Raw genomic sequence first — 17,917 nt, forward strand, 5'->3', positions numbered from 1 at the left:
ACGTACCGCAAGGATTTCACATTTCAGTTCTGACTCGGGCATGACATGGTCGACCAGTGTTTGAGCTAGCATGCCTGCCAAACTAAAGGACCTACCTGACCTCTTGGCTTTGCACAGTAATCCGCAAGTAACCTCAACGGGTACCGTTATTCTACAGAGAGACCAACCCATTATGTCATGAAACTCATCATTTTGAAGCAAAATGAAACAATTTGACAAGTTAAATACTGTTTATTGAAAATTAACAGTAATTCGTTTTACACAAATATAAATATTAAACTTTGATGAGAGCGTCATGTCATCTTCATGTTGATCACCCATTTTATAAGTTCACATAATATATACTTGCGATGGGGGGCGGTCGGGTAGCTTAGTTGTAAAAGCGTTCGCTCGTCACGCTGAAGACCCGGGCTCGATTCCCGACATAGGTACAATGTGTGAAGCCCATTTCTGGTGTCCCCCGCCGTGATATTCCTGAATATTGCTAAAAACGGCGTAGAACCATACCCACTCACTCACTCACTACTAGCAATGATATGGTGATGAGTCATCGACCCTCCGGCTACCGTAAGCATCAGGGAACACATTGCTGTACATTGCTGCAGAAACGTCGTTTCTGCAATCGCCCATTGGTTTGGTTGCACGACGTTCCAGCTCCCTAAGACACAGGCATATTCTGATGACTGCAGATCCAAACACAAATACGTTAGTACCAGAGAATAATCAGTCTCGATTTTCTACAATGTCCATTGGGCGTGAAAGGTAATACAGCGGTGAAAATGCTGAAAATCAGTGATGACACCAGGTGTTCGCGACAAGGGAGAGCATGTCCTGCCCACGTCATTACCTTGGGGTCCGACCATTTCATAATCGGGGACGTGGGAGCTGGGATAGTTTGAAAGTTCAATAATTTGCTCCAAAATATACCGGCAAAAAATTATTCTGCTTCAATTTGTTCACAAATATGTACACTGTTCAATGGATGTCCTGGAGAGTCGGGCCAAAGTACACAAGACCACAATGATGACAGTTGGTGTTCGCGCCGTAAAGGTCAAGGTCACAGATGGCCTAAGAACGCTCTTCAACGTCCATGACCTCGAATAACTCAGCAAGTGTACTCAGAAGATCCCGTCTCACTGTATAGTCCAGAGGGCTCGATGTAAGATTCTGTTCGTTTTGGAAATCGTCCATTTCTTAAGAGATGGGAGTAGGTGTCAGAAGTCAGAAGCAGCTGTTACATCTATACTGCCCCCTCCATAATCATAGGCATGGTTATGTCCAGCAACACCTAGCGTACTGGCATCAGCTGTGAGATGTTGCCAGTAGTCAAGAGTATCATACCCCAAAGAGCACAGCTCAATCTGGTCGCCACAGTCGTTTCCAGGCGTGAAGCGAACTTGGTCGGGAGTTGCCTCCCCTCGGAGCGCCACGGGTAAACATTGAGACGTTTCCGTACCGACTCGTTGTGATCTCGGATCGGACAATACGGCCCGCCATTGTTTACTTCCGATCCTTCGAGACGCTCTTCGTGATTCTACTCTGCGTTCTTTGTTGCGGGCCCTAGAAGTAAACCGTGCAGTGAGAAGGCAAAGTAGAGACATAACAAGTTAATTTGTTTTGTTTGTTGTTTAACGCCGCACTCAGCAATATTCCAGCTATATGACGGCGGTCTGTAAAAAAATCGAGTTGGACTAAACAATCCAGTGATTGACACCATGAGCATCGACCACGCAATTGGGATTCAATGACATGCATCAACCAAGTCAGCAAGCCTGACCGCCCGATCGTTAGACGCCTCTTGGGTTGCTGAAGACCTATTCTACCCCGAATCTTCACGGGTCGGACATCAATGAGCATGAGTGAGTACGTTTGCTTTAACACCGCTTTCAACAGTATTTCAGTTATGTCATGTGTCAGCTTGATGAGGGACAAAAGCCCAAAGTGATGCAGACCTTAGATGTTTACCACGGATATGGTGCTGACAAACCCAAAAACATAATGCGGGCGAATCATGGATACGAACCCACGGCCATAACCTTCAGGCACGCCTAAGGACACACCGTCATCCATGCCACCGGAAGTAAAAGTAGACATCAGCGTATGCTGAACTGACTTTCTAGTTCACATACACGTGTTGGGTGGTGAGGTGAGGCGCCTATTTCTTGTTTTATCCAAAAAATGCAGTATTTCAGTTTCAGTTTTAAGTATTAGATATAACGACCAACGTCTATATCCCATGAACTGGGTAGAACATACCACAGTGGCGTTATTGCCAGAGACTCATTATCAGTCCGGTACGAAAGATTTCAAATTGAAGGCTATAAAATCAAAATGTATTGGATGATGTTATCTAGAGCTATGCAAAGTGGCGTTATAACGAAGTGCTGTAGGTAGCTGTATAACGAATGTACCTTACAATCCCCACGGTGAGGAGGCTCGCCAGGGTGACCACACAGCCAGTGATGATGCCGACCACCAGAATGACGAAGAGAATTGGTGAGTGGAAATCTGAAAAGAAACATCTTTCCAGTTGTTATAGTAATACTAGTCATTCTGCCCGTGACGAACAGGGTAAGAAAAGGTGTTCAGTAACCCATACATGTCGTAAAAGGCGACTATGCTTGTTGTAAGAGGCGACTAAGGGGATCGGGTGGTCATGCTCGCTGAGTTGGTTGATGCATGTCATCATGTCTTAATTACGTGGATCGATACTTATGATATCTTTCACTGGATTGTCAAGTCCAGAGACGATTATTTACAGACCGCCGTCATATAGCTGGAATATTGCTGAATACAGCGTTAAACAAACTAAACTAGTGTCCAAAAGAAACGATACCACCTGTTTGCAACGACATAAAAGAAAAACTAAACAATGCAGAAGTTTAGGATTGGTGTTATGCTTTTGAGAAATCCTTTCACAACATCTGTACAAAAATTTCATTTCAATAAAATCTGTACAACCAATATGACAAGCCTTTAAAGATGGGTGGGGTCGAAAAATGAACATTTCGTTAGAGCACTGATCACAGAAACAACGGGAAATGTCACACCACACGTCTCAAAGTCAAGTCAGTAGCGGGTATGTCCACCGTGAGCATCAATACATGCCAGAACACGCCTACGGACTGATGACGTCAAACGTCTGATGACGTTGGGAGTGATGCGTTGCCATTCCTCGAGGAGACATCGTTCCAAGTCCTGGACGTTGACTGGAGGCACACGGCGACGTCGGATTTGCCGATCGAGGTGGTCCCATAAGTGCTCGATGGGATTCATGTCCGGTGAACATGCGGGCCATGGCAAAACCTGTACGTTGGCGTTGGCAAGGAAGTTCTGTGTCGATCTTGCTGTGTGTGGCCTTGCATTGTCATGTTGGAAAAGGTGTCCACGAGGCTGTTGCTGAATAAAGGGCACCACAACAGGCCGTAGGATGTCATCAAGATAACGCTGTGCATTCAGGTTTCCACGAATTACGACAAGCATCGTTTTGACGTCACCACATATGCCACCCCAAACCATTAACCCTCCACCTCCAAACGGCCGGACCTGTTGGATACAGTTAGGCGCCAAACGTTCACCAAATCGTCGGTATACAAGCTGCCGTCCATCGTTTCTGAAGATGAGGAATCTGCTCTCATCAGAGAACATAACACGTGCCCAGTCCCGCCGTTGCCAACGTCGAACTCGCCTGGCCCAGATCCGTCTGTTGTTCCGGTGTCGAGGCGTCAGGAGCGGTCCGCGGTAGGGATGACGTGGCCGGATACCATACTGCCGTAGTCTCCTGTAGACGGTCTGTCGACTGATCCTGTGTCCCAGTGCTGTAGCCGACGTGGACGTCGCTGTTACGGTGCGGTTCCTCAGGTGTAATACCCGGATGTAACGATCTTCACGGGGCGTGGTTACTCGTGGTCTTCCACTCCTGGGCCTGTCTGACGTCTGACCTTTCTGACGTAACCGCTGCATCAACCTGGTGATAGTGATGCGTGCGCAGCCCAACCTTCTGGCGACGTCGACGTGTGACGCTCATTGTTGGACCATTCCAACGGCTCTCTCTCTCTCGATGGCTGTCAAACGTGGCATATCTTGTGTTCTTTTTGTTGCTGTGATATCAACGTGTCTGATCAGCCGTTTTATACAGTTTTTCTGCACGTGCAGAACATGCTAGAGAGGGAAATGTCACTTTCACGAAATTTACGTTTTTTCCCGGAAGTGATCACGTGTTCCCGATATTTTTTATCGACTATGCTGTGTTTGGGATGTGCAATACGAATTGGCATGTTTTCATACTTGACAATTCACTTAGTAAAAAACAATTTAGAAAATAAGTTGGTATCGTTTCTTTTGGACACTAGTTTATATTGGATCATTCAATAGTCGCAGTTGCCCAACTTGGTCATCAGCATCGCGATAGAAGCACAGAGCCGCGACTAAGGAAATACATTATGTTACACAAACGTCCATACATAGGTAAATAACTTCTCTATATTCACAGCCTTTAATACATATTGCCGTTTTTCACTTCATTTTCAGTTGATGGTTTGGGTGGTTCAATATAAGCATATTTTAAATTATTAATGTTTTGGTGTGATTTTTAACTTTTTTCTTAATATAATCACCGCGATGAGGCGAAACCATCACTCGATTACTTATGTGATCAATCAGCAGAAAGTAACTTACCGAGACAGGTGGACGCCATTGTGGAAGTCTGGGACCTAGGGGGCCAACGACACACAAACAACCGATCAGCGGATGAATATATGTGCTGTCAAGCCCAGGCCGGAAACCCAGCTGTCATGAACAGTGTAAATATAATTATTGATTTCCTTATAAACACTGAATAGAATAATTTTCATTTATAAGTCTTTAATTAACGTTTATTTTCTTTAGAGTTGTTGTTCTGATATGTGCCGAACCTAACGATAAGTACGTGATTATCATGATCTACAGAGTTGTTTGTTTTTTGTTTAACGCCACACTCAGCAATATTCCAGCCACATGACAGCGGTCTGTAAATAATCGCGTCTGGACCAGACAATCCGGTGATTAATATCATGAGCATCGAGCCCACATCGTCGTCCGAGATTGAGATGGGCACGGACTGTGCGTCATTGGCAGCGACGTGACTGGCTGGGCTCGTCTTCTCTGATGAAAACTGGTTCTGTCAGTTGTAATCTGTCGATTCCCACATTGAAACAATATCTTAACCCAGAAATATGTACATAAAAGAATTAAGTGTGAAACCAACAAACAACCAACAAGTGGTATACAATCAACAAATGTATTCACAAGGTCCGTAGAGGACACCACTGTTCGTCGTAAACGGAAATTTGACCGCTCTGCGTTACATGGATGACATTCTTCGTCCTCTTGTCCTGTCAGTTCAGTGCAGTGCGGGGTCCTTTATCAGCATGATAACACCAGACCCCGTAAAGTTCGAATTGTACAGAACTTCCTTGGAGCCAACAACGTGAACGTGTTGCTGTGGCCTGCACGCTCCCCAAACATGTTCCCCATAGAACACCTCTGGGATGTCATGGATCGCCGTGTTCGACAGCGACCACATCCTCCAGCCTACAGACAAGAACAGATCAAGGCCTTCCAAGATGAATGGCGACGTATCCCACGTGACGGCATCATACGACTGACTTTTTCTGTGCGCCGGAGAGTATTTTTGCGTGTCTTGTATTGTTTGTTGTTTTATGCTGCACTCGGCAATATTCCAGCTATATGACGGCGGTCTGTAAATAATCGAGTCTGCACCAGACAATCTAGTGATTGTCCAAATCAGCGAGCCTGACCACCCGATCCCGTTAGTCGCCTCTTACGACAAGTACAGTCGCCTCTTACGGCAAACATGGGTTGCTGAAGACCTATTCTACCCCGGATTTTGACGGGTCGCGTGTCTTGTAGCCAGGGGGTAGTCATACACGTTGTTAATATGACGTGTCATTGAACTTAGACACACGGTAGACACACGGTAGACACACGGTAGACACACGGCAGACACACGGTAGACACGACAGACACACGGTAGACACGGTAGACACACGGTAGAGACACAGTAGACACACGGTAGAGACACGGTAGACAGACGGTAGACAGACGGTAGACACGGTAGACACACGGAAGACACACGGTGGACACACGGTGGACACACGGTAGACACACGGAAGACACACGGTAGAGACGCGGCAGACACGGTAGACACACGGCAGACACACGGTAGACACACGGAAGACACACGGTAGACACACGGAAGACACACGGAAGACACACGGTAGACACACGGTAGACACACGGAAGACACATGGAAGACACACGGAAGACACACGGTAGACACGGTAGACACACGGAAGACACACGGTGGACACACGGAAGACACACGGATGACACACGGAAGACACACGGTAGACACATAGAAGACACACGGTAGACACACGGAAGACACACGGTGGACACACGGTGGACACACGGAAGACACACGGAAGACACACGGTAGACACACGGAAGACACACGGTAGACACACGGAAGACACACGGTAGACACACGGAAGACACGGAAGACACACGGAAGACACACGGTAGACACACGGAAGACACATGGAAGACACACGGAAGACACATAGAAGACACACGGAAGACACACGGTGGACACACGGTGGACACACGGAAGACACACGGTAGACACACGGAAGACACACGGTAGACACACGGAAGACACACGGTAGACACACGGAAGACACACGGTAGACACACGGTAGACACACGGAAGACACGGAAGACACACGGAAGACACACGGTAGACACACGGAAGACACACGGAAGACACACGGTGGACACACGGTAGACACACGGAAGACACACGGTAGACACACGGTAGACACACGGAAGACACACGGAAGACACACGGTAGACACACGGTAGACACACGGTAGACACACGGAAGACACATGGAAGACACACGGTGGACACACGGAAGACACACGGTAGACACACGGAAGACACACGGAAGACACATGGAAGACACACGGAAGACACATGGAAGACACACGGAGAAACACGGTAGACACACGGTAGACACACGGAAGACACATGGAAGACACACGGTGGACACACGGTAGACACACGGTAGACACACGGTAGACACACGGACGACACATGGAAGACACACGGTGGACACACGGAAGACACACGGTAGACACACGGTAGACACACGGAAGACACACGGTAGACACACGGTAGACACATGGAAGACACACGGTGGACACACGGTAGACACACGGTAGACACACGGAAGACACACGGTAGACACACGGAAGACACACGGTAGACACACGGAAAACACATGGAAGACACACGGTGGACACACGGAAGACACACGGTAGACACACGGAAGACACATGGAAGACACACGGTAGACACACGGAAGACACACGGAAGACACACGGAAGACACACGGTAGACACACGGAAGACACACGGAAGACACACGTTTCCAGAGAATGAATATGATCACTTTTCAGATGAAGAGGCAAGCATGACTTTATGTGAAAAGATGACAACATCTGGCAAGGAGGTCTACATCAGCAGCAACCGACTGAAGATGTCATCTCGGGAAACAAGCACCTGCACCTGTACAGTCAGTGGAGCTGCGAGCCGCGTCACCCTGCTGGACGTCAGACTGGGCAACAGCCACGTGACCACACTGTCCATCAGGGACAAGACACGTACAGTGTACACAATCCACGGTGGCGACCTGGCAGTCCACTTCATGAAGTCTGTGTTGGTCAGTCAGTCAGAATGGACCATAGAAGCTGATGTTTCCCGAGACTATATATAAATTTGATCTTTGCAATACATTTTACTTCATGCATCTATATTTTGCGGTTGTTAAACTGGAGTGATTTAAAATTGTTAAAGTTTCTTTTGGCCGTCAGTGTACCTTTCCCCAACGCTTAATGTTGCCCTAGAAGTAACCTATCACATTATCAATACTGAAAGTGTAGGCAAAACATAGTTTTGAACTACTTACCTTTACAAGGGGTTTGGCAACGGGTGGCTTAATCTAGACAAGAAAGCAAACTCACACGAAATACTTCCTTCTTAACGGAGTAAACACGTGTAACCTTGACGTGCAGTTTTCACTTCCTTATAAATATGTTTGTGTAGCAGTGACATGTCTGAAGGAGCGTTGTGTTGTTCTGTAGGACTCATCATTATTAAATCATTATACATGCAACTGTTTCGGTCAGCACGAAATCACCGAGATAGGATCTGCCTATTTCCTCATAATCTCACCGTGTAGTCTCAAACGTGCTGCTTCATATTAAGGTTGCGTTTAAAAAGCTTATTTATAAAATTATTTTCTTTAGAATCATTGATTACATTATGCACGTTTGATCTATTGTCGATATTAGTCATTGCATATTATTGTTCGTCGATTAGCGATATCATTAATTTGATGTCTTGCGATTTTAATAAACATTTTTTATCGACATGGTGTCGGTATAGCTTAAGGGCAACTTGGACCAGAAATAAGGTATATTTGCGCCCAACACATCAAATGATGTTTGACCCTTGAGAATACGGGGTAGAATAGGTCTTCCGCAACCCATGCTTGCCCAAAAAGATGACTGTGCTTGTCGTAAAAGGCGACTGACGCGATCGGGTGGTCAGGCTCGCTGACTTAGTTGATGCATGCCATGAATCCCAATTGCGTGGATCGATGCTCATGATATTAATCACTGGATTGGCTGGTCCAGACTCGATTATTCACAGACCGCCGTCATATAGCTGGAATATTGATGAGTGCGGTGTTAAACAACAAACCAACCAACCAACCAACCAAATCAAATGATGTTTAACCATCGTAAATAAAAGTAGATTTACTATACCAAACCGGTGAAAGAAGTTTATGACCAGTGATCACCATTGCTGCTAATATTGAGTGAGATATTTGTAAACGCCATTTTGAACACACTGTCTGAACATTTTTTTAGCTGATTCTGTAACAAATTGGAAGTTACCAAATCCTCCCCAGAACGAACCATCATCTACAAATATTGCAGTTTCAACTTTAAAAGGAAGGTTAGTGAAAAACGTTTGTCATGATACTGAACAACGCTGGGCTAATTACACTTCCCTGTGGAGTACCATTATCTACGATGTGCAAGTCTAACGTTCTGTGCCAATACGCAATGCCCCTTTCAGACAGAAGGACTGTATCCATCTAAACATGTTACAAACTTTTGATACTTGAAATCATATCTAATGTGATCCTGGTTGCAAGTTACTTTCGGAGTTTCTCATTGATCCCGATCAGTGCATGGGCGACCGCTTCGAAACCCGGATTTAATTCTGAATAAGAGGTATTTTTTTCTCCAGATGATAAGTTAAGCGGTTGTTAACTGTATTCTTTCCATGATTTTACATATATTAGAGGTGAGGGAAATTGTCCAAAACGGGGTATATGAGAGGTGTTTACCTGGTTTTGGTACAGGGACACTTATGGCATGTCTCAAAGCCTACAGGAGAGAGCACCAGCGCATATGCACATGGAGCAGAATTTTGAACATAAGATAACACACGTTACCTACTCGGTTTAGGAGTTGTGAGCAGTACAGGTTACCCATCTATTCACATCATGTGTAAATGATGTATTTGAATTCAGAAATCAACGTCCCGTGGTCGTTGTTTATCGTACAATAAAAACACTGCAGGGAGAATAAACGTCTCGTGGTCGTCGTGTATCGTACAATACTACACTGCAGGGAGAATAAACCATGAGGGGAGTGTTTTTTCTCCCTGAAGTGTTTTATTTTTATTATTTTGTATTACTTATAGATATCAGCATTGTGTACAGCCTCGTTAATGATGGTGATAAAATGTACAAGCTTTATAAATAGTTGCCCTTATTTTAATAATATATTCTGAATTAACATAAGACGTAGCCTATAAAAGGTCACAGTGTGCTATGTCACCGTTATTCCAGACCAAATGGGGGCACGGGTGGCCCAGTCGTCTAAGGCGCCGCGATTCGCTGTGCAGAGTTGCGTCCCCAGGACACGCCAGAAACCTATGATTGTGGGTTCGAATCCCGGTTCTCCCCGATTATGTTTCTAGGTTTGTCAGCACCATACCTGTGCTCGTGGGTTTCACCGAAGTGGTAAACGTCTGAGACCTGCATCACTTCGGGCTTTCCTCCCACATTAAGCTGCGCGCCGTGATATAACTGGAATATTGTTAAAAGCGGCGTTAAACCCAACTCACTCACTCATGACCAAATGGATTTTAACGGGGTAAATCTATTGATTGTAGAGATGAAAAACCGCCAACTTGAACGTTTGGTACTTCTAACAATGCACTGAAACTCAACACATTTTTTCAGAAACTCAAATCACATGGCAGTGAGGTATTGCATCTGATGTCACTTGCACTTTTGGCCTTTTCACATTCCTGACTCCACCAAGTTTGGAGGACGAAAGCTGGATGTATAGTTGATACGTTCGCTGACGACATTTCAGTCGATCCATCAGCTATTGCAACTATTTGTTTTGTAATATTGTCACTATTATCGTGGACCCGTCAAGATCCGGGATAGAATAGGTCTTCAGCAACCCCTGCCTCCCGTAAGAGGCGCCTAAAGGAGTCGGGTGGTCAGGCTCGCTGACTTGGTTCATGCATGTCATCGTATGCCAAATGCATACATCGATGCTCATGATGTCAACCACTGGATTGTCTGGTCCAGACTCTATTTCCTGTATGAAAGCAATACAATCAGTCACACAGCAACAGCTTATTTATGTACTTTCAAAACCTCGGCGGGATATGAACCTGCAACCGATTCATGTGCAGTCCTACCGCTACCACCTGTGCCACGGAGACTGTTGCTGTCACAGAGGTCAAAGTTCCTAGTCACCATTACCTTCTTACAGTTGTACAAGGTCCGTGAAGGTCCAGGAGCATAGACGCCAATGACGTCATATGACAATGGAATACATAGCAGTCCGTCGTTAGGTGAAACGGGCTGCTATCAAGTTACAGTTGCCCGCAGATTTCTGTAAACATGCGGGCATTTTTATAATAATTCTGTTTTGTTCAGCTATAGTACTTCAAACGTTCCCATTTAGTGCATTATATATTCCATTGTTAACGTTTATGTTTACATTAAAGCGTTGTATCGGAAACATATGTACTGGTCCTGTCGTTTATACCTGTTGTAATTGTCAAGTTTTCATTTTGACATGACATGTGCGACAATGACACCAAATAGTGTAAACTGTTCGGCATAATAAATTCACGCCTCGCCCAATATTTTCCTGCTAACCTAATATGACACCGTATACGGCAACTAAAGCCACCATAACTAATAATATGCACCTTGTCGGAAACATGTTTAAACTCTAAAATGTATAAATTCTAAGCATGTTTAGAATTTGGAGATAGTATTAATCTATTAAGATAGGCATGTCTAACCTCGCTGTCAGCCAGAACCAGTCTCCCACATAGCGACATTATTTCAATACGAGTTGCGTCCCTTACATGTACTGTCACGTGTTGGTGCGAAGAAGGAAAGCGCGGGGCTGTTCAATCAGACTTGAATCTTTCAACCGAATACAGAAAGCAAGCATAGAGGGATTTTATTGGCTCCAAGATGTTGCGGGACATATGACAAGGTGCGAAGACACCATTGCCTGGTTCCATTGTTGGTTCGCACACGTTTAGTCCAAACAATGTGCTACAAGTATGTAGAATATCCGCTTATAGGTGCACATGTGCAGCGTCCTCAATTGCGATTGACTAAAGACGGAGCAAGACTAGTGCTGAGTATGGTGTTAAACGATAATTAACAAATAATAAACATCTTGCTAGTAGTGCCCGTAGCAATGGCTGAAAAACTGGTGTTGGGCGAAAATACATCCCAGAGTGCAATGCGTGTAGCACGAGCTGACAACAGTGTGGATCGAGTTGTGAAAATGTACGACCTGAGTGTCATTGTACATTACACAGCTGGTTTGCCCAGCCGTCGTGATATAGCTGTTGTATAGCCGTGTTCGTAGTGAGTGAGTATGGTTTTACGCCGCTTTAGCAGTATTCCAACAATATGACGTCGGGGGACACTAGAAATGGGCTTCACACATTGTACCTATTTCGGCAATCGAACCCGGGTCTTGGGCGTGACGAGCGAACGCTTTAATCACTAGGCTTTCCGACCGCCCTGCCGTTTTGATACCTCTCACTCATCCCATTTAGGTGTGTAACCACAGTTCCGAAAGTTACAAATCTAGCGGTACATTTTACAAAATGGCAAGAGAAATGGACAGAAACCAAACACTTGATATCACGTGTTATAGATAATGCTTGTCAAGCTCTCGTGTCCCGGGGAAGAAGACCCCCCCCCCCCCCCCCCCCCCCCCCACCACCACCACACACACACACACACACACACACACACCACCACCCCACCCCGATGACGTCACGATGATCTACAAAACATTTTCTTGCAATTCATTGTGGTGATATCATAAATAAAAATTGGGTACATTAATACTGACGGTGGATATAGCTCACATTTAATGTCCCAGTGCATTCACACTATAGCCACTTTCCTTTTGACTGCGTCCTACATTCGACACCTAGCTATTAAATTTGATACGCCCATGTCTTTCAGTAAATGGAAGAAACATGTACTCCAGCGACCCATGTTGTATAGCTTACATAGAGCTCACTGCTTCGTGTGTATACTGTCTATAGAATATCTTGGGCGTGAACCCCCCGCTATTGAATATGCGCCATTCATACTGCAGCGCGCGTCGTTGCCACGCCAACAAACTCGCTGAAGGAGCAGACGACACACCCAACTGTTACAATGACTCGACTATACCACGCACATGAAGCGTGATTATTTAATCACTTGATTTAATATTGACATAGTTAAGTTGAAAAGTGCAATTCAAACATGCTCGTAATGTAAACTGAGTTTGTGTGCTGGCAAAAGACACGCAATAATGATTGTGCGATGATGAAGTGAGTGAATATGGTTTTACGCCGCTTTTACCACTATTCCTGCAATATCACGGGCTTCACACCTAGTGTACGTATATGTTTAGCTAAAAATCATAAAGTATAACAAATACACTATGTGAAACAAGGATACCGACATTCACATTTGTTTGTTTGTTTGTTGTTTAACGCCGCCCTCAGCAATATGACGGCGGTCTGTAAATAATCGAGTCTGGACCAGCCAATCCAGTGATTAATATCATGAGCATCGATCCACGCAATTGGGATTGATGACATCCATCAACCAAGTCAGCGAGCCTGACCATCCAATCCCGTTAGTCGCCTCTTACGACAAGCATAGTCGCCTTTTACGGCAAGCATGGGTTGCTGAAGACCTATTCTACCCCGGATGTTAACGGGACCAGTATACCGACATTCACAGTATGTGACGTTATTTAATATATCATATAGATGTATCCATGTTAAACTGCGGAACGGTATCTCTGTTGTATAGCACTATAAAACCTGCATGCTAGCACTATAAAACCGGCATTAGTCCGAACTAGTAGAAGCACACACACACACACACATACACACACATACACACACATACACGCGCGCGCGCGCGCCAGACATCAATACAACAAAGTTAAAGGTGTATGGAATAATAATAGCTTTCGTGTGAAAGAAGATGTTCATTAAATTATTTATTCAATGTGCAATGTAAAACAGGTGATGTATAAATAAATAGCCTACATCGGGAATGCATAGCACAAGAGCATTTACAGCCAATGAGGAGCGAAATAATGATTCTTCAAATTCTTTGTGTTCGTGCTGCTTCCAGTGAAAAGTCTTGAAGTACAAATGCAAAAATCATTTCAATCTTAAGTGAACGAGATCATATTGTCAATGCGTGCACTTAATAATCACGAATATTGTTGTACCAAGGACTCGCACGCCTTCCCTGGTATACCATAAACACGTGACACAAACTCCACACACGGTCACACTCGGTGGGCTGTAAAGCTTATCCATGAGCACGTCAGAATGTCGTGGATTTGTCCAATCGTTTTTCAATCAGTAGACTCCACATCATATAGATACCTGACTAGGTGCTATGTGTACCTGTGTTTTCGTCGCGACCCGACATGGTTTTGTGGCGATCCGACGAAGCGCTGTCTTTGCCATTTTGACAACACCATTGTTGCCAGTGTCTCTTCCTCAGGACACCAGGGCGTTTTGAATCGCCCAACACACAAACACCTTCGGCCATTTTCAAAGCCAGCAGACAACTTGATCCACACAATGTGAATGTCAGTTACCTCTCTTCCGAAACCTTCGAAACAGTTTCCGACTTTTTTTGGACGTCATAGACGCCGTGATGGCGTTCTCAAACACCTGCCTGACACCTTCATCTGTCTTAGAGGAGCACTCCAAATATCCCACAGCTCCTATTCTGGCAGCCATTGCCATTCCTTCTCGATATTTCACAGGTCCTTGCTTGATACAGGTCACATTTGCGTTTTCATAGTCTTCCCTCAGGTCTGATTTGGTTCCTACAAGTATGATGGGTACATTCCCGCAGAAATCTCTCACTTCCGGCACCCACGTGTGCTCCACGTTCTGGAGACTGTCTGGGTTGTCCACAGAGAAGCAGACGAGAATCACGTCAGAATCCGGGTAACAGATGGGACGCAGACGATCATAGTCTTCTTGTCCCGCCGTGTCAAACAGCGACAGTTCAACCTGGGGAACAGAGATGATTCATTAGACAATCTGAGTTACTGTTATCTATATTACTGAGGCCGTGAACGTCTCTTTCAACTATATAACGAACGAGAAATGTTGAAATGGATATATCAAAATTGTAAATATGAATAACCTTTGTTGACATCGATTGCAGAAAGTTCATTGTTTTGACAATATTTTACTAATTTAGATTTGGTTATATCCGAATACTGTATCGTAGACCAAAAATCGTTTGTTCACTTTGGAGGTTGGCGGGAGTTGTGGTTTTCTTCAGAAAAGGGTGGATCCTTACTCATAATATCAATCACTGGATTGTCGGGTCCAGATTTTAATAGATACGCACCGCCGTCATGCAGCTGGAATATTGCCGAGTATGGCGTTAAGCAAAGAAAGCAAACTCTCTCGCAAGGACAGAATACGTACTGTTTTATTCTTGTAGAGTACTTCTGTGACGTCAGAGTCGAACACGGTGGGAAGGTAACCGTTGATGTGGAACACCCCTTTGTTGAATCTGTACAGGAGGCAAGTCTTGCCGCACTCCCCGTCGCCAACAACCACCAGCTTCTTCCGGATGATGGAGTGACCCTCCTCAACCTCTGTAATATAAACACTTGTTTATACTAACACTTTTACAAACGTCATATAATAAGAGTGAGTGAGTTGGGTTTAACGCCGTTTTTAACAGTATTCCGGTTATATCACGGCGTGCAAGCTTCATGTGGGAGGTGAAGCATGTCTCAGACGCTTACCACTTTAGTCAGGCCAACGACTACAGGCATTGTGCTGACAAACCTGACGAACCGGGATTCTAACTCACATGCATAGCGAATTGTGGCGCTTAAGACGACTGGGTCACCCGTGCCCCTTTTAGAACAAGTCCTTGACATTACAAACAACTCTCAGTAATATATACAACAATCATTTTATATCGAACCTTAACAATACAAACACCTCTGAATAGTAAACATCAACAAGAAAAATCAGCTGTAGCATTAAAAGCACTGACACATCTGGGTGACACCCTTTATTGAAAGGAAGATTGGGTGGGGTGGGGATATAGGGTGTGCCCTTTTCACTGTCACCTGTCAGTTTGGGTGTATTACAGGTAGAGATGACATAGCATGATATGTGTAAAATGGGTTACAATTTACACTAGCGTAGACAGCTATGTCCATATGCAACTCGACTATCTCATTTCTATGTCAGCCCAAACAGCTTGAGATTAAACGTCTACAACACTTTCACAAAACAATGTGATGATATTAGTGAGTGAGTGAGTATGGCTTTATGCCGCTTTTAGCAATATTCCAGCAATATCACGGCGGGGGGACACCAGAAATGGGCTTCACACATTGTACCCATGTCGGTAATCGAACCCGGGGTCTTCGGCGTGACGAGCGAACGCTTTAACCACTAGGCTACCCGACCGCCCCCGTGTGATGATGATAAGCTGTTGGTGGCAATTATCAAAAACTCAGATTCGGAATGGCGTAGAGGTGTGGCTAATGTAGATGTCTTTGTTATCTATGTAAAGTATATATTAAATATAACAATATTATTTCATAACCACTAAGCTCTATAAATCTGGAATATTACCAAGTATAAGTTTATAAATGTGTTATGCAAGTCAACATTGCTGGGTCTAAATTGAATTCCGATAGTCCTGTTAAGAATCAAAGAAAAGTCTAATTTACATTAAAATATTATCTCTTCACATGTGTAGCTGAATCCCAAACCAAGCAACGCCCAGATTTTGCAGCTTGATAGGTGTTGCTATCTACATTACAAACATTAAACAAACATTCAAACATGGTATTACACATCGTATTTAAACTGAAACTCACCTGAAGGTTTCACACATCGAAACATTTCTTCTATTTAATCCCCGCTAGAGTATACATCGGTACAGCCCTCCTCGCTTTGTCGTTGACTGACATGAATCCCGCACCTAGCCGTCTCCGGGGTATATATGCTGCAGCTGAGTAGCCCAAAATAGCTCGGAATATCATTGGCTCAATGGCGACCATGTTTATTTCTGTCGCAGGTAGTCGCAAGATGGATATAAGCAATAATACATTCATCCGAGGTTAGTAAGATACTGCAAATAGTCACACGTTTACTAATCATACTAAGTATATGAACGTATTTATAGTAAAGTTTCATTTAGGCTTGTACACGTTGAGTAACTGCTGGAATTCTCACCGGATGCAAAGGGAGCTAACTCTAATTCGAAAGGCGTTTCCCTGAGTGACTTCGCGCTGCCGGGCCATGGTTTGGGTGTGGTTGTTTTCGCATTGTTCGTGTTGAATGATGACACGTGGAGCCGTCGGCTGAGAGATTTACGACGGGATTTAATGCATACTGACTGACACAAAGAATAACATAAGCAGAAAGGGAACCGCCCTGTCGGAATCCTATACATAATTTACATGCTCTGTCTGCACAAATTATTTTATTCAAAAGGAAAATAATAGTTTTAGAAATTTAAGTGATACTACCTCTCTTGGATTTCTTTTGAATTATCGGAGGATGCTATCGAATTATGGGGACCTTGCTATGCTTTTTTCTCCATGGTCTGGTGAATCACTCCCGTCAACTTATTTATTAGTGCGTACAATAATTACAAGGGTGTTGTTATTAAACCATAGGATCTAAAGTAGCTAAACATGTTTCATGTGTTCACTGATGTCAACAAAGCTGGACATGGTGTAACTTATTAATAACGTATTCCCAGGTGAGACGACCTCATCTTTATAATAAGCTTTAGTTTTTTTCTGATTATCAATCATGTATATGTCAGCTATGGTCTTAACAACGGGGTTAATTAATCATGATGTGTCATTGACGACAGTTTAGTATGAAGGGCAACGTACATTAATGTGTAAAAATTATTCCAGCACGTATGCAGCCCCTGGCTCTTCATAATTGTTTAATTTACATAATTTAAATCCAGAATAGTTAACATGCATACTTTGTCATAGGGCGAGGCTGAATTATAGTGTGATGATGATGATGATGATGATGATGATGGCTTTAACACACACAGCCCGGTGTGGCCCCTCATGCACCGAATAACTGGGGTGGTGCACCTATGCATGCACGCGCGTCTATAAGACAGATCCGGGGTGTTTGTTGGCAGACATCCACACAATGGATATAAAAATGTG

At 44.4% G+C, this 17,917-nt stretch overlaps 2 protein-coding genes across 3 annotated transcripts; both read right to left on the reverse strand.

The window, feature by feature from the left end:
• Positions 1-788: 788 nt before the first annotated feature.
• On the reverse strand, positions 789-8,079 carry LOC124124712. Of its 2 annotated transcripts, XM_048383552.1 has the most exons (4): positions 8,032-8,079; positions 4,678-4,788; positions 2,412-2,508; positions 789-1,560 (listed from the first exon to the last, which is right to left on the reverse strand). In XM_048383552.1, the coding sequence occupies exons 2-4, from the start codon at positions 4,694-4,696 to the stop codon at positions 1,215-1,217; spliced, it is 462 nt and encodes a 153-aa protein (XP_048239509.1). In that variant the 5' UTR covers positions 4,697-4,788; positions 8,032-8,079; the 3' UTR covers positions 789-1,214. The 2 variants fall into 2 exon arrangements, with proteins under 2 accessions (XP_048239509.1, XP_046343900.2); XM_046487944.2 differs by lacking the exon at positions 8,032-8,079 and having other exon boundaries at positions 4,678-5,017.
• A 5,616-nt stretch (positions 8,080-13,695) lies between these two features.
• On the reverse strand, positions 13,696-16,752 carry LOC124124705 (ras-like GTP-binding protein rhoA). The gene is made up of 3 exons (XM_046487936.2): positions 16,595-16,752; positions 15,174-15,346; positions 13,696-14,747 (listed from the first exon to the last, which is right to left on the reverse strand). The coding sequence occupies exons 1-3, from the start codon at positions 16,617-16,619 to the stop codon at positions 14,316-14,318; spliced, it is 630 nt and encodes a 209-aa protein (XP_046343892.2). The 5' UTR covers positions 16,620-16,752; the 3' UTR covers positions 13,696-14,315.
• Positions 16,753-17,917: the final 1,165 nt, after the last annotated feature.

This window comes from Haliotis rufescens, unplaced genomic scaffold (assembly GCF_023055435.1).
Source record: "Haliotis rufescens isolate VD_foot unplaced genomic scaffold, xgHalRufe1.0.p SCAF_5, whole genome shotgun sequence".
Lineage (NCBI taxonomy): Eukaryota > Metazoa > Mollusca > Gastropoda > Lepetellida > Haliotidae > Haliotis > Haliotis rufescens.

What these genes read in the sequence shown, in the direction of transcription:
- LOC124124712 (XM_048383552.1), bottom strand. An exon ending in CTCACCGTGGGGATTGTAAG is followed by an intron (nt 1,561 to 2,411) that starts GTACATTCGTTA and finishes GTTTACTTCTAG; the next exon opens with GGCCCGCAACAAAGAACGCA.
- LOC124124705 (XM_046487936.2), bottom strand. Translation starts at nt 16,619, where the DNA reads ATGTTTCGATGTGTGAAACCTTCAG. An exon ending in TCGATGTGTGAAACCTTCAG is followed by an intron (nt 15,347 to 16,594) that starts GTGAGTTTCAGT and finishes TTTATATTACAG; the next exon opens with AGGTTGAGGAGGGTCACTCC. An exon ending in TACTCTACAAGAATAAAACA is followed by an intron (nt 14,748 to 15,173) that starts GTACGTATTCTG and finishes TCTGTTCCCCAG; the next exon opens with GTTGAACTGTCGCTGTTTGA.